Raw genomic sequence first — 24,668 nt, 5'->3', positions numbered from 1 at the left:
TAGACACCTGTGATGCTAATTAGTGGACACATCTTGGATTAACATGTCCCTTTGGTCACATTATTTTCAGTCTTTTCTAAGGGTACCATTTTTGTCCAGGCCTGTTTCATGAGTTAATTTATTTTTTAATAATTCTGTGGAAGCATGGTTGAAAAGCAATGTCTGACTTTCATTGGTTAAATTTCATAGAATTTTTATTCATTATTACTTTTGTCAGATTCAAGTTATTTCTGTGACAATTATGAATTTTTCTTTTATAGGGTACCAACAATTTTGTCCACGTGTGTATATGCAGCAGCTCACAAAAGTGGAACCAGTGATTTGTCCTTTGTAAAAGCATTATTTCTTCCATCTCAAATGGATAAACAGCAGCTGTTTTGAGGAGCGGGTCTTGAATTTTCACACCTGCTTTGACGCCTGTGGCCCATCACCAGAGCAGCACCTCACCATCAGTGCAGAAACCCCATCGTACGTGTCGCTTTACCGCCCAAGATCTCACTGCACAGTGCTGCATGTGGAAAAGCATTTCCCACCTATTTTCCTTACTACCCCTCCTCTTTCTTGGCTTGGTTTAAAGTTACTCTGCCTTTTGAGTCGGCCTCTTGGTGCTTCCCCTATGTGCAGGCTTCAAGGCATCTCAGAAGTGTTTTTGTTTTGTGGCCTGTTGCCATGGAGATGAGTTGGAGGAAGCGTGCGGTGAGGGGGTGCCACAGCTGGAGGTGTGAGGCCGATACTGGGGCCACACTTCAGGGCTGTGAGAGCAGAGACACAGGCCCAGCTCAGGTGTCCGGCCAGGCAGCACGATGAAAGCTTTGTCACTGGGAAGATTTATAGTGGCGCATTCCTGCATTCAATATATAAGGAATGAGGAGGGCATGTACACATGGGCATGAATACAGGTAATATGTGGTTGTTGTGAGGCAAAGAAATGACTACATTGATTTAAAAAACTGTAAGCAGCATAGAGGGTCTCTAGAGGGTCTCTTCTCTTGTGTTCTGGATTCAACTCCTTGATTCTCATTTATACAAATTTACATGAATTCTACGTAGTCTTTAAGTGTAGATATCAACAAAATACTTTCTCAAACCTCCTAAAACCTGCTCAAATCTCATCTTTCTTGGTACAACATAGTTTCCTGCCTCCTCTCTGAAATCCTCTTGGACCTTATTGCTCATTTTTGTGTAAATTTGTCTTTATAGATCACAAACTTGGCATGAAAGTGGAGTATGTAACATTTTTGGATCTACATATGTTTTATAATTGAGACTCCTGAGATGGATAGGCCTTTCTGGGCAGAGTTTGCATGTTTCACACCATGTCTGGGTGGGTTTCCTCCAGGCACTCTGGTGAATATAGTTCTGAAGTCAAACTCAAGATCTAGAGATGGGTCCCAAGCCTTGTACTGCAGTGTCTCACTGCAATACACCGCTTGGGATGGGTCAAATGCAGAAGACAAATTTCCCTCACGAGGGATTAACACATAACCTTTTTTCTATTATATGCGTAGAACTATGCATGCAGACTATGCATTTGGGGGATGTGCTGTAAGTAAATGGCTAACCTTTCATTGGATCACAGTAATTTTTTTTTGCATAACTTATCAACAGTGTGTGTGTTATCTGTGATTGGTTTACAACAGTCATTTATAGAAAGACTGAAAACATGTTTGGATTGGAGAAATCTGTGTAATCCCTCAGTTGGCCAGGTCTGATCCATTGTAAAAGTTAAATCTGTCAACTGCTGTTTACAGTTTCAGTGAAGTTAGCTCTTCCCTTCAGGCAGTGCTCACCAGCAATCTGACCAGAACTGAAGAAGCAGCTTGGATGAGCAGCAAAACGTCTTTACTACTACAACTTTTTGTCCACTTGACAGATTTAGCTGAGAAACGAAACTAGGCTGCTCTTTGGTATAGACTGAAAATGTCCAGTATATATTGGTTTAAAAAAAATGTGTTTGGTGCCAACTTTTGGTACATTGGCATTAAATATCCACATCAATGAGCCAATAGATACACAGCACAGAGTAAATATAGTTGCCTTTGATATAATCAAAAAGTGAAACTTAAGCATGTATCATTATATTGTAGCCTAGATGCTCATTTGTTTCTCCCAGTTTACCCCTGATGATAAATGGGATGTTCTGAGTGTTAAGCTGCGGATGAGAGACAAATGTTGAAGCCCCCAGGAATACTGCAGTCTTGTGTGGACTCCAGGTCTGACTCAGTAATGGTCTAATTAAAAGGCTGTTGTTGACACCCAGACACCATATGCAACAAGCGTTAGCAAACAAATGGCTCTTATATAAACTGATGTCTAGCACAAAGTCTATGGAGCTATTACCAAGGGAGAGAAAGTGCTTTACAGATAACACAGTTTATGGGTATCCAAGTGCATAGCATAGGAGCTGATATTATTTGTAGCTAACAGCATTGAACTGAAAGGGAATTTTTGTATGATCTATTTCTGTTTCAAAATTGACCAACTGTGGAACGGGTTCTGAAAATTTGTAGCCAAGTAGAAGTTACATTGCTAAAAATATATTCTGGCCAATCAGAGTGGGTGATGTTGTGTTATTATGTGTTTTTGTAGGTATAGGTATTTTTATGAGTTAAAATGTAATTAATTATTATTACATGCTTAGAATTTGACTCAATTATAAGTACAAGTATATGTTTAAAAATCTACAAAAAAGTACAATTAACCCAAAAATCTACTCAATTACCCCTCATATGATTCCTTCCATTCTGAAAGGTTTTGCAATTTGTGTACATTTTAAACTGAGGCTGAGTGAGAAAATGTATCTGTGGATTTTTTAGAAAACATTTGCATCTTGAAAAGCGAGACGTAAATTCTGAACTAATCATTTCTACTCTTTTTCTTCCCACAGCTCAGAATAACTGTGTGGTCACTGTGTACGAAAGCTGTGTCTTATATCAAATATCCCAAAGCCTGTCAAAAAGGTAAGTACAAATTAAAGGGTCAGTGTTCTGCAAAATCAACATTAGTCAGGATCCTTACAAATACTTGGACATTTGCTTATTTACATGTTTGTTGAAGTCATTTTTAATTTTTACCTGTGAGCTTAAACACTGCTACAGAAATGTGTAGCGTGACAACGTGACAAATTATAATGATCATAATCATCATTACACAAACCACTTTTTCTGAATGATAACTAATACAGAAGCTACTATGACAAGTTCACTTTTTTCATCATGTAAGGTTCAATGTTAACAAGTGTTATGGGAAAACAATTGCATGCACCTATCCCAGACAGTTGTTTCTGTGTCATGGTGCTAAATCAGAGCGGCAGAAAGGATTAAGTGAGGGTGGGGCTAAAAGTTCAAACTAAATCATGTTCCTGACTCGTGGTTTGAAATCAGGTACATGCCCTTTAGGTATAATGTCGACATGAAAATCCAATGTATTTTCTTATCCTACGGAATCAAAACATTGATGTAGTAACTGCTTTAGGGATATCCATGTATTGGGGAATGTAATGCATTGAAGTAATTGTATTGGGATATGTACTGTTTCATGGACCCTTTATTGGGATACATAATGTATCATGAGGTTCTTGGCAATACCCAGTCCTAATCTCTTTGAAAATAGAAAGTTCAAACCATATTTTGAAAGATTCTCCAAAGAGTAATGGCTCTGGTGTGCCGTAACCAACAACGTTTTGTTGCTTTAAGTTAAAATTTTTGTTTTTAGCTTGTTTTTTTTGTTTTAATTCAGCTGCCTTTTAAGATGTATAGGATCTGTAACAGTTTGACAAAAAAGGACAATATCTCCCTATAATCTAACTTTCTCCTCACACTACTGAGGAGCACCTGAGGACACCATTATGGTCTGATTCACATGCTGTTCTTTACCGTCAGGTTGGGGCTGAGTATGCGCGAAACCACAGCTCCCTGGCTGACAGCTGCTCCCCTCCTCAGTAAATAGGACATGCCCTTCATAACAGAGCTGTCAGCGAGTGCAGGAAAAATGATTGTCCAATACTCTCCCCGTTTTCCAACATGCAACGTGGTGAGACAAGAATGCCCATAGAAATAATGTGGCCCTGATGGAGACATAGCACTGGAGCTCTGGGTGTATCATTGTACTGGGCATTTGCTATTATATGGAGATATTTGATAACACTCAAAGGCCTTCACAAATATTGGAAGCTCTAGTAAAATCTGTTGAGAGCTAGGTAGCGGAAAGTAGGTTTTGTGGACCTTCTAACTCCTACATGTTCTCCAGCAGTTATTCATGGTGATTCTTAATCAGGCTAAACTTTTCTTGTTTTGCTAAATGCCAGAATAATAAGAGAACGATTATTATTATTTTTTAATAGAATTTTTCATTACTTTCGTCAAAGTCAGAAATGTACATACAGTAGGATTACTATTCATTTAAACATCCATCCATTTCTGGCGTTCTGGGCATGGCGTACTGGTTCAACTCAACTGGTTCCACTCGACGTGTAGGAGCAGTGGCTCTACTCCGAGCTCCTCCTGTGTGACCGAGCTCCTCCCTTTCCCTAAGGGTGCGCCCGGCCACCCTAAGGAGGAAACCCATTCCGGCTGCTTGTATCTGCGATGTTGTCCTTTGAGTCATTAACCAGAGCTCATGACCGTAGGTGAGAGCTTTGCCTTCCGGCTCAGCCCCTTCTTTACCATAACGGACCGATATAAGCAAGTTTATTTGTACAGCACAATTCGTACACAAGGTAATTCAAAGTGCTTTACAGAATAAGAAAGACATTAAAATTACGCAAATGAAAACATAAATAATCACAAATAATCATAAAATTACCATTAAAACAGAAGAGTGCAGAATAAAAACCTTTCAGTCATATGCACAGCTAAACAGAACTGTTTTCTGTTGTCTTCAGGAAGACTGTTCCAGGTTTTAGCTGCATAAAACTTAAATGCTGATTCCCCATGTTTAGTCCTGACTCTAGGCACCAGCAGGAGGCCGGTCCCTTAAGTCCTCAGAGTGCGAGATGGTTCATATGGCACTAACATGTCAGATATGTACTTTGGAAATAGGCCTTGGAGAGACTTATACACAAGCAGAGCTGCTTTAAAGTCTATTCTTTGAGCTACAGGAAGCCAGGGCAGAGACCTGAGCACAGGACTTATGTGCTCTAACTTCTTGGTTCTAGTCAGGGCCCGAGCAGCAGCATTCTGGATGTACTGCAGCTGTCTTAAGGCTCGTTTGGGGAGGCCCGTGAGTAGGCTGTTCCAGTAGTCTAACCTACTGGAGACAAATGCATGGATAAGTCTCTCTAAGTCTGGCTTTGACAATCTACCTTTGATTTTTGCAGTGTTTTTGAGATGGTAAAAAGCCTCAGATGTTATTGATTTGATGTGGCTGTTTAAGTTCAAGTCTGAGTCCATTATTACCCCTAGATTTCTAGCCTGATTTGAGGCTAGAAATGGTTTTAGAGAGAGCGACTGGAGGTGACTGCTAACACTTTCTCCATGTTTCTGTGGGCCAAAGATGATGACTTCAATCTTGTCTGAGTTTAGCTGGAGAAAGTTGTTTTGCATCCCACACTGATCCGTTGGATGCAGTGGCAGAGTGAATCCACTGGTCCATATTCACCTGCTGCCAGTGAGGCATAGATCTGAGTGTCATCTGCATAGTTGTGGTAGGACACATTATTGCTGCGTATTAACTGGCCTAGCAGCAGCATATAGAGATTGAACAACAGGGGTCCCAGGTTGACCCCTGGGGCACCCTACAGGCCAGGGACATTTTATCAGAGACACATTTTCCAATTTCAACAAAGTACTCCCTGTTTTCTAAATAGGACTTGAACCACTTTAGTGCCGTACCAGAGATGCCCATCCAGTCCTCTAGTCTCTGTAAGAGGATCTCATGATCCACGGTGTCAAAGGCTACACTCAGATCCAACAGGATCAAGACTGAGACTTTGTCTGCATCAGTGTTCAGGCGGATGATGTCATTTATCACCTTGATAAGAGCAGTCTCAGTGCTGTGGTGGGGTCTAAAATCTGATTGGAAAACATCGAAGGAGTTGTTAATTTGGAGGAACCTTGATCGAGGTAATGGTGTCCTGAACATTCAAAACACTTGGAAGTTACAGAGTTCAACAGATCATCAACATTAGAACATGAGGCATTTTCAAAGTGTATCATTTCCATGAACAGTGCACTAGGGATGGGACGATATACGATAATATCGTTAACTGCGATAAAAAAGGTCTGCAATTAATCGTTCGTGGCATTTTTTAATAATCGTGATCATCACACACGATTATAATTGTCTTTACGGCCACACTGCCTCATGTTTCCAGTTCCAATACAACGTTTAGATGTTAGTTCTGGTGTTTGCCCACTCATAGAAATGACACTTGTTAGCTTCTGTGCTTATCTCTGTCTGAACTATATTCTGCCAGATATCAACAATAAACCAAGTCTGATCCATAACTCTACACAGGAATGCGCCTCACCCGTGCGCACAGATGAGATGCTAATGTCATTTCAATTAAATTCATTTTATTTTTGTAATGCCCAAAATCACAACAACAGTTGTCTCGAAGGGCGTTCATGTTTTGGTTGATGGGGGAAACCGGAGTACCCGGAGGAAACCCATCCAGACACGGGGAAAAACATGCAAAACTCCACACAGAAAGGCCTGGGCGACCCGGGGATCGAACCAAACCTTCTTGCTGTGAGGCATGAGTGTTGCCACTCAGCCACCGTGCTGCCTACACACAAAAACAAACAGGAAAATCAAACAACAGGAAAAATCAGACAAAACAAGAAAAATCGGCCAGCGAGGAGGAGGAAGGGGGGCGGAGGAGGGCCAGGCGAGGAGGAGGAAGACCAGGCGAGGAGAAGGAGAGCCGGGCGAGGAGGATGAGAGCCAGGCGAGGAGGAGAGGGAGGCGGGTGGAGGAGGGCCAGGCCGGGAGAAGGAGAGGGTCCAGCTGTCATCGGGGCATCTGAAAGAGTTACACTCCACAGGGGGAGTGGGACAGGGGACAACATGTGAATAGCGTTGCTGATGAGAAAATAGGACAAAGCAGAGGATAGTGCTCAGGTTGCCATACTTCCCCCAGCTAGTTATCTTCTATTGCAGCCTATCTTATCCCGGGTTTTAATGTCACTCCCTAACTCCCTCACTAAGTAACCTGGTCATAAGCTATACCGAAGAGGAAGGTTTTATGCCTGGTCTTAAATACAGAGACTGTGGGGGCCTGTTTAACATCAGCAGGGAGTTGATTCCATAGCACAGGAGCTTGGTAACTGAATGCTCTCCCTCCCACTGTACTTTTGGACACTCTAGGAACCACTAATAGTCCTGCATTCTGAGAGCGGAGTGTTCTGTTTGGCTGGTACGGGACAATAGCATCTTGCAGATAGGATGGGGCCATACCGTTTAGGGTTTTGTATGTCAGGAGGAGGACTTTGAATGTGTGTACATCTTATATTTTTACCTACAATAATGCAAACTGTAGAATAAAACAACACCTTTTAAACAATAGACAAATTAAGTCTAATTCATACAGCTGAAAACAAATGTGCCAGAGCCGATGTTCTGAATGCGCACTATGTGCACAGAAGCAATGCTAACGATTATACATGGTATAAGTCAATAGCAGAATAAACCACGCTTACCAATTGAGAACAGCATCCAATCCATCAAAAAAGAAGGTCCTTTACCCCTGAGTCCACTGTGGGATCTTTACTCTTTGCCATGAACCGCTCCGGGTCCGAGATGCCTCTAGTATAACTTGTACAAACATCCACAGTTTCCTCGATCACGTACTCCCTTTGTTTTGTCCGTTTTATCATGTTTAAAACGCAAAATAACAGTGCATAAAATGTGCCATTATGCACAGATTTCTGCATCCACTCGGCTTCGGCCATTTCCCAATTCGCCAAAGTGTCTTAAATGCATCGTTCTAAGTGTTTGTCGACGGGCACTTGCGTCACTTCCGGCGCAACAAGGACTGGTCCATTTCGACAACATGGCATTGAGGAGTACACATTTTCTTCCGGGTACGTCTGTTTACGGAAAACCATGGCGTGTTATACATCATCCTGTTTCGCTGCTCATTGGCTGTAAGGGGAAAACGTCACTAAATGTGTGTAATGTAATTGGTTGATTCTACAAGGGGAAGAGTGGGGCGTAAACTTTCAGTCATCTGTAGCACTGATTCGCTGTCTGCGGCCTCAGTAACGCACAACCCCCACCTTATTGGCCAACACTGGTGTCAGTCAGCTTTGTTGGCGCTCTCAGTTTATTATGCCTTTATTATGCCTGAAATCGACAGTTTATTATGCCTGAAATCGACAAAAGAAATGCAAAGAAGTGACGGGGCAGATTTCATATTTAGAGTACTTTCCTGCAGCAGATTGGACATGGAGGATCTTATTTTGTGGACATATTTTCTTGACTGGATTATATTCTCTGGACCTTTACAGAACAAATGAGACCAACTTTGTGTGAATATGTTGATATTTGACAGAACCAGAGCGCTCAATGGTAAGTGAAGTCCAAATTCACACTTTGTGACTTTTCTGTAAAAACGTCTTTCCTGTCAGCACCGTGGTGGTTGCAGGTGAAAATGGATTGCATATCCAGAAAGACAAGCGGCGCAGCTTTCATTTGATGTGTAGATTGTTTGTGTGGGTGACACAGAAGTGTATGCGCATTGCTATAAAGTTGTAAAGTAGGCCCGGGCCGTCGGAGCGTTAACAGGTTAATAATTATCGTGATAATATCGTTAATCGCGATTATTTTGGCCACAATAATCGTGAGTCTAAAATGTAATATTGTCCCATCCCTACAGTGCACCTGTTTTATCATTTATGTGTCTCCTTCGAACAACTGCAGGACCAGCCACTGGTTTGGGAATAACACACAGGTCAAAGAAGACACATAAATGATCAGACAGAGCAACATCCACCACATTGCCATTTGAAATATTTACTCCATTTGTAATGAGCAGGTCCAGAGTGTGCCCTCTGTTGTGGGTGGGCTCGCTGACATGCTAAGTCAGACCAAAGGTTTCAAGGACAGAACTGACCTCTTCAACGTTTCTGTCAAACACATTATCCACATGTACATTAAAATCACCTGTAATGACTAAACCATCAAAGTCTGCATACGACTGAAAGCATCTCAGTAAACTCATCAATAAAACTCAGACAGTGCTTTGGAGGTTTGTATATAACTAAGTAGACTATGGAGGGTCGTTTTAGCTCCATTTTAAAGGAAACATACTCAAAAGCCTCAAGCCATGTTTCAGTTAAAAACATAAAGTTTAACATTAAAAGAAGAAATAAAAAATCATTAATTAAAAATAACTTGTTACATAAAGATCTGATATTGAGCAAGTTTCAGATTAGTTTCAGTAGGGCTGGATGTTATCTTCTTACAGGGAATGTGAACTAAATGTCTCTGATTGGACAGTCTAACTGTCCTTCTGTTAATCAGTCTACATGGTGTAACTGTAGATAGAGCTCCATCACAGGGCCTCAGCATGATATTATTTTTATCATGACTGTATGTCCTGAGACAGCAGAGGCCCTGTGTGTCCTAGCTCTTGTTGATAACAACTCTGGGGGAGGGCAGGGAAGGGCGAGCAGGGGGAAGTTTAGGTGAGAGACCAGGTGAGGGCCGAAGAGATGGAGCAGCGGGGAGTTTGGGTGAGAGACCAGCTGAGGGCCGAGTAGGCGGAGCAGGGGGGAGTTTGGGTGAAAGACGAGGGGGGATAGGTAGGTACGGGGAAGAGTTCTGTATAGTTGATGCCAGAACTCTCGATCGCACTATATTAGGTGTGAGGGGAGCCATCTTAATTCCTTATCTGATGAGGCTTTCTAGATGGTCGGGAAGGGCCATAGGTGAAGGGGGGGGGCATTTCCCCTGAACAGGTCCTCTCGTTTCCAGAATAGATCAGAGTTCTCAATGTAGTGCAGTCCTCTGACCACACACGTGTTGAACAGTGTTGGATTCCTCTGTGGGTCACATCTCTGATAGCACTGTCTCCTAGCAGCAGCGTATCTCTGACCTTGACGTTTGGCACAGATTGCCTGTCTGCCGCCGCTCTTTTGCCAACTTCATTGCTCTTGTTAATATACAAACAGAAAATTGATTTTTGTCACAAAACATCAACATCAGTCTGTGACAGTGGTATAAATCTGTTTGTAAGCTGTATTTTGGGTGATGTAACTATATTAGCATCGTCTCATATCACTTGTTGGCTTGAAATTCTTGTCTTTTTGTCGTTTTGGAAAAGACACTGTATCACTCAGGTTTAAGTTGAAAGTAGCAGGTTTTTCACCCTCTTCTCTGGAAGTAACTGTAGGCTGCTTACCACTGGAAGTCACAGGGAGCGTTCGGTGAAGTCCTTTTCAGATTTTAAAACAAATATCCGTGCTTGTAGCTCATAAATTTGTTGTTGATAGTTCCGACAGCGTTCGCAGAAAGAATGCCTTTTGTTTCTTTCCCCGGACATTTCACTGGCTCATCAAAAATTTAGTTAAAAATAGTAAAAATGGTTTAAAAGTCTTGGTTTACTTAAAAGAAAATCATAACTAAACAAATCCCCCAGCACTGGAAGATGTATGTATGTATATATGTGAGTGACATAATCTAAGCCCAGGTTTCTGGGATGTCGCTGAGAAACACGGAGTTTGAGCTCCATCCAAAGTTTTTGTATTGGGTTTAGGTCTGGAGACTGGCTAGGCCACTCCAGAACCTTAATATGCTTCTTACAGAGCCACTCCTTGGTTTTCCTGGCTGTGTGCTTCGGGTTATTGTCATGTTGAAAGACCCAGCCACGTGGAATTAAGTTCTATGGCTTTCTTCCATGACTCGTCTGGATCATCCAAATGGTCATTGGCAAACTTAAGACGGGTCTGGACATGTGCTGGTTTAAGCAGGGGAACCTTCCGTGCCATGCATGATTTTAAACCATGACGTCTTAGTGTATTACTAACAGTAACCTTGGAAACAGTGGTCCCAGCTCTTTTCAAGTCATTGACCAGCTCCTCCCGTGTAGTTCTGGGTTGATTCCTCACCTTTCTTAGGATCATTGAGACCCCACGAGGTGAGATCTTGCATGGAGCCCCAGTCTGAGGGAGATTGACAGTCATGTTTAGCTTCTTCCATTTTTGAATAATTGCTCCAACAGTGGAGCTTTTTTCACCAAGCTGCTTGGCAATTGCCCCGTAGCCCTTTCCAGCCTTGTGGAGGTCTACAATTTTGTCTCTTGTGCATTTTGACAGTTCTTTGGTCATGGCCATGTTAGTAGTTGGAGTCTTACTGATTGTATGGGTTGTACAGGTCTTTATGCAGCTAAAAACCACAAATAGGTGCTTCTAATTTAGGATAATAAGTGGAGTGGAGGTGGACTTTTTAAAGGTGGACTAACAGGTCTTTGAGGGTCAGAATTCTAGCTGATAGACAGGTATTCAAATACTTATTTGCAGCAGTAACATACAAATAATTTAAAATAAATCATACAATGTGATTTCCAGATTTGTGTAATATATATATACACACACACACACACACACCCCCCACACACACACCCCAACACCCCCCCCCCCCCCCCCCCCCCCCCCCCCCACACACACACACATATAATAATCATATAAGCATGTGTTTTGGGTTTTGTTTTTGTTTTTTTGCAAGAAGACACCTGTAATTTAATAAAGGTGAGATGGATAGGGTTAATGCCAATTAGTGAAATATTCCAGGCAAAGCAATAGCCTCTCCATGGTGACAAAAAGGCAGGTGGCCCTTGAGAAAAGTTATGGTGGTGTGCGACATGCCTAAAATCTAATCCCCATAGGATCCCCATGCTAATATCTTATCACATCTTGTCCCCATAGGTAGAAAACGGTATAGGTTTATTTAAATAGTGTTCAGTGGATGGTGTATATCCTACACTGGTTGACTGGAGCCTCCTCTGATCTCTCTGACAGGCCTAGACTTCAGCAGAGATGGCTCCTACATGGCCCTGGCTGAACGGCGAGATTGCAAAGACTATATCAGTATCTTTGTGTGTGATGACTGGCATTTACTAAAGGTAAGCTTATTGTTTTATTATTGTTATTAAAAAGTGGAAACTGTTTCAAAGGTACTCAATTGGACACTTTTTGAAATCAAGATCTTTTGGTTCTGGCTCCCATCTAGAAGCCATTTCATATTGAAAATGGCTTCTGTATAATGAAATCAACATGATTTTGATAGTAAGGGATGGACTCAATACCAATTTCCATACTACAATGATAATAAAAACATTTTTATTTAGACAATAGAATGTGATTTTCATAGTACTTTCTTTTATATTACTATGTGCCCATATATCTATGTATTGTCAATAAATCCATGAGAAGCTTCCGAACACATGACATAATCATCTGGGTTTCCAAATTTTTTTAAAGACATAGAATTCTTACTGTATGTAAACTTCTGACTTTGAAGAAAATAATGAAAAAAATCTCTCATTATTCTGGCATTTAGCAAATAGAAATAATTTTGGTCTGATTTCCATTATTCTGGTATTTAGCAAATAGAAATAATTTTGGTCTGATTTCATCCATCCATCCATTTTCTTCCGCTTATCCGGGGCCGGGTCGCGGGGGCAGCAGTCTAAGCAGGGACTCCCAGACTTCCCTCACTCCGGACACGTCCTCCAGCTCCTCCGGTGGGACCCCAAGGCGTTCCCAGGCCAGCGGAGAGACATAGTCCCTCCAGCGTGTTCTAGGTCTTCCTCGGGGCCTCCTCCCGGTGGGACATGCCCAGAACACCTCCCTAGGGAGGCGTCCAGGGGGCATCCTGAGCAGATGCCCGAGCCACCTCAGCTGGCTCCTCTCGATGTGTAGGAGCAGCGGCTCTACTCCGAGCTCCTCCTGTGTGACTGAGGGTGCGCCCAAGCTCCTCCCTATCTCTAAGGGTGCGCCCAGCCACCCTGCGGACGAAACCGATTTCGGCCGCTTGTATCCGCGATCTTGTCCTTTCAGTCATTACCCAACCTCATGACCATAGGTGAGGGTAGGAACGTAGATTGACCGGTAAATCGAGAGCTTCGCCTTCCGGCTCAGCTCCTTCTTCACCACAACGGACCAATACAGCGACCGCATCACTGCAGACGCTGCACCGATCCGCCTGTTAATCTCACACTCCATCCTTCCCTCACTCGTGAACAAGACCCTGAGATACTTGAACTCCTCCAACTCCACCTCAAGTGCAGGAGTGGTCTGATTTCATGTCAGGCAATGAGGAAAAGTGAAAGTTACGTATGTAACTACGGTTCTATGAATCCCGGATGACCGCCAGAGGCGGTGCTTCAAGCACTGGATGATCACTCTTGCGCATGCGCAGGTCGAGATTTAATAACAAATTCACCTATGACCTTCCGGTGACCCACGTGAGGCTATATAGTCACGTGACTCCGGAAGCACAGTCCCTTAACCTTCTCGCGAGGGCACGAGGATTCCAGGACCTCTGGCAGTCATCTGGGATTCATAGAACCATAGTTACATATGTAACTTTCATTCTATTTCATCCCTTCTGACCGCCAGAGGCAGTGCTTCAAGCACTGGATGACTTGTAACAACATGGTCACGAGGAATCCATGGACCACGACAAGTAACCTACCTCCTCATAATGAAGCATGATGCTTGCGTAACACTCCATCCAGGGGATGGGGGACCGCAACATTCACCTGGTAAAATCTGGCAAACATGCAGGGTGAGGTCCAAGAGGCCGCAGCACAGATCACATTTAGGGGAATCCCATGCATAGCAGCCCAGGAGGTAGAAAGGCCCCTGGTTGAATGGCATCTCACGCCCTCAGGTATCAGCCGCCCCTGCGAGGTATAAGCATGTGTAATGGTCTCTACAACCCACTAAGAGAGACGCTGTGTAGACAGGGCCCTACACTTACATGGGTCAGCATAACACACAAACAGACTTTCTGACCGTCTTATACCTGCCGTAACCTGTATATAACCCTCCATTGAGCGAACAGGGCATAAAGGTTCTGTGGTGAATTCCATGCCAAACCTCGCCAACTGGAGCGGTTGGGCATTATCAGCAGAAGATAACACCTTCGGGAGGAAAGAGACATTAGGCCAGAGAGTTACACCTGAGCCATCAGCATGCCATCTACAGCAGGACTCATTGACAGACAGGGCCTGCAGTTCACCCACACGCTTACCCGAAGCCATGGCGAGGACAAATGCCGTCTTAAACGACAGCCACTTAATGTCTGCCTGGGCAGTAGGCTCGATTGGATGAGCTTGCAGAGTCTCCAGGACCAGTGAAAGATTCCATGAAGGAGCCACTGGTCGTGTAGGTGGATGAAGCCGTCTAGCACCTTTCAAGAAACGGGAAACGTTCTTGTCACTGCCCGCAGTGCCACCATTCACACCACTGTGCCAGCAAGATATTGCAGCCACATATACCTTTAATGTCGAAGGCGACAGACCACAATCCAAAAGTTCCTGCAAAAACGCCAAGATAGCAGAGACTGAACAGCGCAACGCATCTTTTCTATGTCCCTTGCACCATTCCTCAAACAGTTTCCACCTGTTTGTGTACAGCCGCTGTGTCGATGGTGCCCAGGCATTACAGATCGTATGTCCTATTCCTCCAGAATACTCTGAGAATGCGACACCGGGCCTTGCAGAGGCCACACCCAGAGCTGAAGGCGGTTGGGATGGGGATGCAGTATTTGTCCCCCCAGCTGGGACAAGAGGTCCGTCCTGGCGGGGAGGCGCATTGTAGAGCTGCAACAGAGTCTGTGCAGAAGTGGGAACCAGATCCTCGCTGGCCAGAATGGGGCAACCAGCAGAAGCTTGTGTCCCTCCTGCAGAACCCTCAGGAGTGTTTGATAAATGAGGGGAAAAGGAGGAAAGGCGTAGAAGAGAACGTGAGGCCAGTTGTGAGCCAATGCGTCCTGACCCAGCGGGCTGGTGTTGTCCCTCAGAGAGAACCAGAGAGGGCAATGGGTCGCTTTCTGTGAAGTGAACAGCTCCAATTCGGCCCTGCCGAAGACCCTCCAGATGGTGCAGACCATCTGGGTGAAGCTTCCATTCCCCCGGCAAGAGAGTCTGGCGAGAGAGGAAATCTGCCACCTGATTCAGCATCCCCGGGAGATAGGCTGCCCGCAGGCTGGCAAAATGGACGGACACCCACATGAGAAGCTGCTGTGTTCTCTGTGTGAGATTCACTGATCTGGTCCCTCCCATGTGATTTATATGGTAAACCACCGACCTGTTGTCTGAACGTACAAGCACATGCCTGCCTTGCAAGTTCGGCAGAAAATGGTGCAGTGCCAAGTCCACAGCCATTAACTCCAGCACATTTATGTGTTCTTTGATCAGACTCGAGGTCCATGTCCCTTGTATCACACGACCTTGCCATATTGCACCCCAACCCGTGGAGGATGCATCCGTATACACAACCTCTCTCCATGACGGTAGATGCCCCAACGGGACGCCCTGTAGGATCCAACGTCTGTCTCCCCACTGAGACAGGGAGTACAGACACTGGGGAGACACACGCAGCCTCTTGTGTCTGTGTGCGACCCGAGTTGGATCCAGTTGCAGGCTGTTCAGCCACATCTGCATCGGCCGTAATGAAAGTAGTCCCAGCGGAACTACACTGGAGGCTGCTACCAACCTGCCCAGAAGCTGGAGATATTACAGGAATGGCAGGGCCTCTCCCTCTTGGAATGCACCCAGCATCCCCATGATGTTGTCGACCCTTGTGGGAGAAGGGCACGCAACCATGGTGACAGTGCTTAAAGCCATCCCCAAAAAGACAGTGTCCTGGGTCGGGACCAGATTGCTCTTGTCCATATTCACACACAGACCCAAGCGGCTCATGCTCGAGTACAAGCCTTGTGTCGCGTATGGCCTGGTCGCGGCTGGGTGCACAAATTAACCAGTCGTCGAGGTAAGGTAGAATCTTCAAACCCCACGCCTGTAGTGGAGACAAGGCTGCTGCCACCACTTGAGTGAACACCCTGGGTGACAGGGACAGCCCAAACGGGAGGACCCTGAACTGAAAATGTCTCCCCTGAAAAGCAAAGTGAAGGAACCTCCAGTGCTTGCGTGCGATCGGTACATGAAAATAAGCATCCTTCAGATCGATTGTCGTGAACCATTCGCCTGGGGAAAGTGCCTGAAGCACCTCTGAGGTGCGTAGCATGTGAAAAGGCATGACTTTTAAAAACACATTGAGACCTCGCAGGTCTAAAACTGGACAGAGGTTGCCAGTTTTCTTCGGGACAAGAAAGTATCTTGAATAAAAAAAACCCGGATCCTGCCAAGGGTCTACGTGTACAATTGCACCCTTTTCCAGCAAGGTTGCTATTTCTAGATTGAGTGCCACGGATTTTGCCGGGTCCGAAATGGCAGTCATTCGGCCCTGGTCGAAAGCAGGAGGCCGGCGTCGGAACTGCAGGCACATGTGAAGCCCTGGGCCGATCACTCTGTGCTCTCACACAGAGCGCATATGTCTGCTGGTGTGTAGTAGAAGACCCAGGAGCAATAGGAGGAGGGGCTCGTCGGTGAAGGCCCGCCAGCTGATGTCTAGTCTGAGAGGCCTGGGCTGTCCGTTGCAAAGCCTCCAGCGCTGCCTCCCCAAAAAGTTCACACGAAACCACAGGTAATCCTCTCAAGGTTCTCCTACACGTCTCGGTCAAGGGAGGTTATGCCAACCAAACCTGCCGACGCACCTGGGTCAGGATGGACAGCAGGTGGCCCAGCTCCCTTGACATAAAAGCAAATGCTTGTAGGGACGTGTCGACCAAGCCTTGCGTAGCCGCGTCGACATTAGAAGTCTCTAGTGAAGTCGCTACACCCAACAGTAAATGGGACAGGCCAATACGACCCAGAGTCGTAAGCTTTACACAGCAATTCGTCAGTAACCCGGCACTGAGGTCGTGGGCACCTGGCATTGGGTCTCAGAGCCTCGTCTGGAGCCACAATAAGGAAGGCCACAGCTGGTTCAACCGCTGGCATATGTCCCAATCCAAACTTGGGCACCTCCTGCACGGCAGCAAGGACCCTTCCATCAGACGTTGGTTTAGAACCAAAAAGGAAGACGCAGAGCTCTGTCGTCTAAAAAACGCACTAGAAACCATAGGCTGCGCCGCCGGTGCCTCCAATTGTAACCGTGCAAAAGCCACGCGTAAAGAGGAGGCAGCTGAGTCATCGTCACCTCCCTGAGAGCAGGTGGAGTTGTGTGAGTTCAACTCTGATATGTCAGAACAAGCATCCAAACCGTCCCCAGTAACCGTCCCCAGTCAGTGTCTTGGAAGTGCGTATCTGATGCCGCCACAGACAAGGCATCGTCTTCGCAAACAGAAAACACATCCCGCTGAGCAGCTCGCTGGTCGCTATCCCGAGTCTGCATGGACTCAATGAGAGCTTTCATTCTAGTGAGCTCTGAAGTAAGGCTATCCACCTTCGAGGATAATCCCACAGAGCAATCCCCTTTGCTGCGCTTACGCGGGGTAGGGGAAGCGTCGACAGCAGAGTGCTTTCTCCTCACCATCCCGCTCGCCGGTAACTGGGTGTCCTGTATGTCAGAGGGCCCAGCTCTTCCAAACGCAGCCAGGCGGTCAGCACGCAGGGATCTAGGCATAATGCTGCAACTTATGCAAGCATTCTCCATCAAGCCTTCCTTAAGGTGGTCCACTCCCAAACATAAGGGGCATAAATCATGTCCATCCTCAGGTTGAAGTGGAGTCATGCAAGCTCTACAGCACATGGACTCCATCACAACAGACGCTAGATCAGGTCAAGCTGAAAACGCCACTCTTGATCCGCCAACTGGGATTAAAAAATACCACGTCGAGCCGAAAACGCCACTGGTGGTAGACTCAAAAACTCAAAGCGAACAGTAACACTGCTGATAAGAATGAGCTAAAGAACCGAGCACGGTTCCAAAATAACAGATATATTAGCCGAATGCGGCAATAGTCAACGCAAAAGTCGAGCTGAACCGAACACGGCAGCAAATACAAACCAGCTCCACCGATCCGGTGTGCTTCCAACAGATAATGCAGAAACTACTTACCATGCGGTCCTAGTGAATCGTGCACCTCACCGGCGTCAGGGAACCACCCACTCCAGGTGAGGCACTCCGCCATGTGCAGCTTACGCAGCCCCTGAGGGGCGAGTCGCACTCGCTACCCCGACTGTGATACACTGCACTCAAATCACAAGTCACGGGACTCTGAGGAGTAAGCTGTCACCAAAGGGAGAAAACAATTGTGGTACTAAGCAGTATTCACGAGTAGCCACAACACACTCGACCTAAGCGTGAGAAGAAAAAAGGGACTGTGCTTCCGGAGTCACGTGACTATATAGCCTCACGTGGGTCACCGGAAGGTCATAGGTGAATTTGTTGTTATTAAATCTCGACCTGCGCATGCGCAAGAGTGATCATCCAGTGCTTGAAGCACCGCCTCTTGCGGTCAGAAGGGATGAAATAGAACCACCTATCATTCGCATACACACCACTTTCATACTAGACAATGTGGGTGAAGTGTCTTGCCTAAGGACACAACAATAGAACTTTGTTCCGAGCGGGACTCGATCCTCTGACCTTCGGGTTGGGGGACCAACACTTTAACCACTGAGCCACTGTCGAAATAACAATTTGAGTAACAAATTGCAAATGCTGCAATTATTTAAGTGATTTATTCCCTTTTTCAAACAACATAATATCAAGCGAGCTAATTGTGTGCACTGTATACTGACTTGCCAATGGGACCGCTTTTACCATAGTAGGAATATTAATTGCTGTTGTGGTTCTTCCCTGGTGTTCTTCAGCATTTTGAGACAGAAACTCAGGACTTGGCTGGAGTTGAGTGGTCTTCCAATGGCTGTGTCCTGGCAGTGTGGGAGAGCTGTCTAGAGGTTTGTAACAGTATATGTTGATTATCAGCAAATTTATATTGATTGTTGCGGATATAAAAGCTACAATTTAGACAAAATTGTATTTCAGATTAAAGCCTATAATGGATTCTTTACACCACTGTATATGACTTACAGTCAATACTGTTAAGCTAGTTTGTGACTCTCTGCACCTTCTTAACAAAATTACCTTTTTTTTTCTTTTTTTTTAAGTCTAGGTTTTTTCATGCCTATAAATGTCTACTCGAAGTCTAGTGGTTACCTCAGAATATAAAGCTTTTCTCATCTGTAATACCCCGTCTATTTAATTTTATATAATTTAATAAATTTAACTTTAAACATTTTCTTCTCCCCTCAGTATAAGATGTTGCTTTACTCTCTGGATGGGCGTCTTCTGTCGACCTACAGTGCATACGAGTGGTCTCTAGGGATCAAGTCTGTGTCCTGGAGCCCCAGCAGCCAATTCCTGGCCATCGGCAGCTATGATGAGAAAGTAAGAACAACCATTTAAAAGCCTGTGTTTTTGTTTACATTTGTGTACTGTTTGTCAGTAGTGTAATTCATGTAAGAGCTAAAAATAATAAAAACAAAATGGCAATTAAAGGAACTATTTGTAGCCTGCGCTCTTACAGTGTACTACAGTCACAACTGAAGGTAGGTTTTGAGTTTTAGGTAGTGAGGATTCAGAGCACAGAGAGTCCTTTTAGGTTTTAACCATCTGGATTTCAGCATTGGAACTGGAAACCTAAATGAAAGACTCATGTGAGACTCATTCTGCTTTCTGATTGGATAATAATAGGAAATAGTTTGGAGAACGAAAACACAAAATTCTAAACTAATCAACTTGGCCATCATGTCCAATGTGTTTGTAATTAATAATAAATCAGCTTTACATTGTTTATCACTAAAAGCTATATTTGATTTGAACATATCTACCATCATACCTGGAGACACAGTTAGGTAATGTTTATGGAATTTAAAATCAAAACCTTACATATGGTTTCTTCCTAATTAAGAAGTGTGTTTTTCCTTGCCTCAGGTACGAATCCTCAATCACATTACTTGGAAGAAAATTGCACAATTCGAGCACCCTTCAACAATTAACAACACCAAAGCTGTAAGAACTATTAGCAAAAAAGTACACGATGTTCAAGAAATATGACCCAAATCATAGCATGTGTGTGTCAAGGTTGTTTATAAGGAAGTGGAGAGACGACCGGCTGTGAGTGAAGACCTGTCCATCCCCAATATCTGCATGAGCTCCACTCTCTTCAGCACGCAGAGCAAATGTACGCACATCATTATTATTTGTTTTAACCTAAAGGGGACATATGCAAAAATGACTTTTAAGAGCTTTCAACAAAGTTATAATGGCTTCTCCTTATCTTTTACCTACTCAGAGCCTTCAAGACGCCATTGTTCAAAAATTCCATATTCCAAACTGTCACACTGTGTATTTTCTTCTAAACTGGTGATAAACGTAGGATTTGGTTACTTGCTAGTGTGATCTGCAGCTATCCACAGATAGGGAGGGCCGCATGGTCTGGACTTTGTATGACTGATTACTTTTATAAAGAGGTTTTAGATCAATACAGCAATTTTAAATGTCCAAAATATAAACTAATAATCCATAGTCTCATAGGTTGTAACTGTATAGCAGACAAAAGCATAATATGTCTTCTTTAAAGAGAGAATATAATGAAAAACATATTTTTTTTAAGATTCCTACCATGTTATAATCTCTGTTGTAATCCCTCATCAAAAACACGCCTGAAGAGGTTTTAGATGTCATCCATGCATGTTTCAGTAATCTCTTCTAGGCCCTATTCGAACCCTTTTTATTGTTAGCAGTACGAGCCTGTACAAAACTCCGCCCACAAGCCTATGGCATTCATGCTCCCTGTTTTGGAAAAATTACAATTCTAGATGAAAAGTAATCCATTTGCGAAGCTCAGTGAGGTTTGAAATGCAGAAAAAGGTTTATTCTGTGTTACAGCAGATACAGGCAGGACAGGACCCAGGCCTGCCCTGGCCACAAACTGGTAGCCTCCCAGCCTCCCAAGTCTCTGAGTCCTATCCCCAGTCTAAGTCCTGAGTATTTTATACCAGAATGACCATACTACATACATTTCAAAGCAGAGTGACTTTTGTTTCACACCCATATGATAATGAACTTTTACATTTGTTGTTCTTTAGGTAGAACAACAACGACTTTCCTGTGGGATGGAGACAGAGCCTTCACACTTGTTAATGTATGGTGTGGGTCTGACAGACTGACACAGATCAAATGCATTTAATGACATATGATAAGAATATTTTCTTCACAACATGAATAAACTTCAATTCACATCACACTCCCCCACGACAATTCTCCATTAATATACAAAAAAAGATACGACAACTTCGCTCACCTGATCTCTCCTGGGGCCTATCCGATCTCTTCTTGTGCCTGTACAAGACTGCGCACAAGGCTATGCCATAACAATTTTTGATAAATATTCAAAAATATCGAAAAAAAATAAAATAAAATCTGTCAACTGGACAAAACGTTGTAAGAATGAAGACGTTTTGCTGCTCATCCAAGCTGCTTTTTCAGTTGTGGTCAGATTGCTGGTGAACACTGCCTTATATCTATCTGAAGGGAGGAGCTAACTACACTGAAACTAACACACCTATTGTCTATATTGTCTACAGGTTTCTGTTTATAGTCTAGGCCTATTGTGCTACCCTAAGTGTGCACTGTGCTGAGTCCTACTTAGTCATTCAAGTCACTAATTAGTGATTTCACACCTATTAGCAACCTGGCTAGCCCTATTGGTCTGTTAGTTTTCTTTGTTTTGTTTTGGGTCTGAGAATGGAGTTATAGGTAGGGGATGCCCTATCTATAACTCCATCCTCAGACCCAAATAGGTTTTGGGTTTCAGTGTAGTTAGCTCCTTCCCTCAGGTATAAATGAGGCAGTGTCCTACCGTAATCTGACCAGAACTGAAGAACTTGGCCAAACGTTTGTCCAGTTAACAGATTTTATTTTTCTTTTGCGATGTATCAGACCCGGACGACTGACACAGATACAAAAACTTGAAACAAAACTGTACAAAGCAACTTCACACACATGATGCGATGCGCAGTAATTTCATTAGCAGGATGCACGCTGATTGTGTGGTGATGTCACTCTGAAGGGGGAGGGGGGGACTCAGAGCGTCAAAAACTAAAGTGAAAACGTATAAAACATGTTAATGTGTTGTTTTTGGCGAATATACAATTTCAAAATAATAAAGATCAACATGGTGATCTAAATATGTTATGTGTTAGCAGTTAATACCCAATAGCTTTAAGCTGCACTTGCTTGATCCTTACCACTGTTGCCCTCTGCAGATGAGACATCTCCTGTGCCCATACATCTCCCTGTGGTTAAACCAGACCCAGAGCGCGCCAACCCCAAGATCGGCATCTCCAGTCTGGCATTCAGCTCTGACAGCCGCTACTTGGCTACTAAAAATGGTAAATGCAGCTGGATAAGTGGCTCAATGCTAGTGGGGCGCATAGTGTGGTAGAGGGTTCACCCACCTGCCAGTCTGCAGAGATACTATGACTCAGTGCTTGCTAGAGAAATTGCCAGCTCTGTCCTTGTTTTGGCCTACATCATCAGAGGTATAATACTCCTTACAACAGAAGCTTACCCAGACTGGACTGCACTAGACTGGATAGGACAATACTATCACATTGTGCTGAGGGTTCATGTCTCCAGGTGCTGGGTTCTGTACAACCATTCAAGTTCCATATAGTGTAGTCATATTATTAACATTTCAAACTTGATTTCAATACTAAGGAAAGGAAAATCCCAATTCCAATACTACAATGACTATAAATACACTCTTTATTTAGAAAATAGAATGTGCTTTTCAACATTAAAACTTTTACCATTACCTGGTAATGCAAGTACTTTCTTACCATTACCAGGTGGCCTTATATTTGTACAATTCCTCAGTCATTCCAGTAGATTCCATAATGTTCCATGGGCGTATACTAGGCTATATGATCTTACACTAGCAGTACTGATATAGTTCAAGATCATTTGAAATCTATTCAGGAAAGGTTCATTTCGGCCCTGTGAATGTGATTTTATTTTTTTTTTATTGATTAGTATCTGATTCCTGGTACTTTTGACGGCCCTAAATCTTTCATTTTTAGATGATTGTGACTGTTCCTTGTGTTTTTCTTTCTGTGTGCAGACAGTATGCCCAGTGTGGTGTGGGTGTGGGACATGCAGCAGATGAGCTCTGCAGCGGTTCTGGAGCAGACAGCCCCTGTGCGCTGTTTCCAATGGGACCCTCGACAACCACGTCTCGCTCTGTGCACCGGCAACGCCAAACTCTTCCTGTGGTCCCCAGCTGGCTGTGTGGCTGTGCAAGTGCCAGCAGAAGGTAATGTGGCTGAAATCTTACAATAACTGCATTTCTTACTAATACTCTTGATCCTCCATTTTATTATTTACATAGTTGAATTAGATGTCATAATATTATCACAGTATTGACTAGTAGAGTGGGGCAAGACAATAAAAGCTGATTTTTTTTTCCTCCCTCATAGCTCCTTCGTGCCCTCCCCCCTCGTCTCTGCAGACTTACCTGACGCACAGGACTCTAGGTCCACATCTCGTTTTGCTCCTGTCCATGCTGACTGATATTTTTAGAACAGTTTTTCAGTCTTGCTGTTTACTGAATGAGTTTACAGTATCTTTTCACTTTGTTTTGCCACTTTGCCTACAGGAGATTTTTAAAAAAAAGTGACATTTGACACAATCAGTGGGGCGCTGGAGCAGGGGGTCTATGTGACATAAGGAACACTGTGTGGGCACTAACGTCCAGTGCCACAATAGAGAGGTTTGAGCCCAAAGTGCACATTCAATGTCCATTACTCTCAAGAGAAAAATCTTCTAACACATTGACTTTAAACATCCTCAAAACCTTTCTTCTGTTACACATGTTTTTGTGTTATTATTGCAGCATCCGCAGAACTGATGTCTGGTTTATACCAGTCACATGCTCATTTGAGTGAAACAAACCACACATGGCACATGTCTTGTGTGCTCTGGGATAGTGGGCAACAAATAGACAGTTCCAGTGCGTGTCACTAAGGTCCTATTCAATAGCCTGGACTAAAACTACCCATTTTTGCTTCCTTGGACCTGACAGCACTCATCTCAACACTTAAGTAAATCTGTACTCTCTGATTCCTCTTTTTGGTGGCAGGTGGTTTCCAGGTACAGTCCCTGAATTGGTATAGCAGTGGAGACTCTCTCATCCTCCTCGGGAAGGACCAGCTCTGCCTGTGCTACATGGAGACCCAACAGGACCAGCAGTAGAACACATGTATATGGACACAATGTAGAATGTATATAAGTAATGACACTGTACTGTTATCTGTTAGATACAACTTAAAACAACTTTGAAACATTCCACTTAAAAGTCAATGTTCAATTGATACATTGTGACAGTATAGTTTTATAGTTTCTATTGCACTTAGTTTTGTATTTATTTATATGAATTGATTGAATAAAATGCATTGGTTTGTTATGTTGATTTTGTATTTTGTCTTTATAGTGTTTTGACCAGGAAAAAATCTAATTGAAATAATGCTGCTAAAATGTCCAAACAATATTAAAAATATGTAATCTTTAAATGAATTGGAACACACCAATTGCGGAGCTTATCACTAATCATAATGTTTAAATTATTTTTAATAGGTTGAGTTCATGT

General features: G+C 43.8%; 1 protein-coding gene across 1 annotated transcript in view; it reads left to right on the top strand.

Moving 5' to 3' along the window:
- Positions 1 to 24,486, top strand: part of wrap73 (WD repeat containing, antisense to TP73) — a 38,757-nt gene extending 14,271 nt beyond the window's left edge. The window contains exons 5-13 of the mRNA XM_033969108.2: positions 2,888 to 2,960; positions 11,960 to 12,063; positions 18,829 to 18,915; positions 19,271 to 19,405; positions 19,952 to 20,029; positions 20,102 to 20,201; positions 22,288 to 22,413; positions 23,145 to 23,336; positions 24,162 to 24,486. Coding sequence (XP_033824999.1) covers positions 2,888 to 2,960; positions 11,960 to 12,063; positions 18,829 to 18,915; positions 19,271 to 19,405; positions 19,952 to 20,029; positions 20,102 to 20,201; positions 22,288 to 22,413; positions 23,145 to 23,336; positions 24,162 to 24,274 — 1,008 coding nt within the window. The 3' untranslated portion in view covers positions 24,275 to 24,486. The remainder of the gene's footprint in view (positions 1 to 2,887; positions 2,961 to 11,959; positions 12,064 to 18,828; positions 18,916 to 19,270; positions 19,406 to 19,951; positions 20,030 to 20,101; positions 20,202 to 22,287; positions 22,414 to 23,144; positions 23,337 to 24,161) is intronic.
- Positions 24,487 to 24,668: the final 182 nt, after the last annotated feature.

This window comes from Periophthalmus magnuspinnatus, chromosome 7 (assembly GCF_009829125.3).
Source record: "Periophthalmus magnuspinnatus isolate fPerMag1 chromosome 7, fPerMag1.2.pri, whole genome shotgun sequence".
NCBI classification, from domain to species: Eukaryota; Metazoa; Chordata; class Actinopteri; order Gobiiformes; family Gobiidae; genus Periophthalmus; species Periophthalmus magnuspinnatus.
The sequence above is the reverse complement of the archived record's forward strand: the minus strand, read 5'-3'. Positions and strand labels throughout refer to the sequence as shown.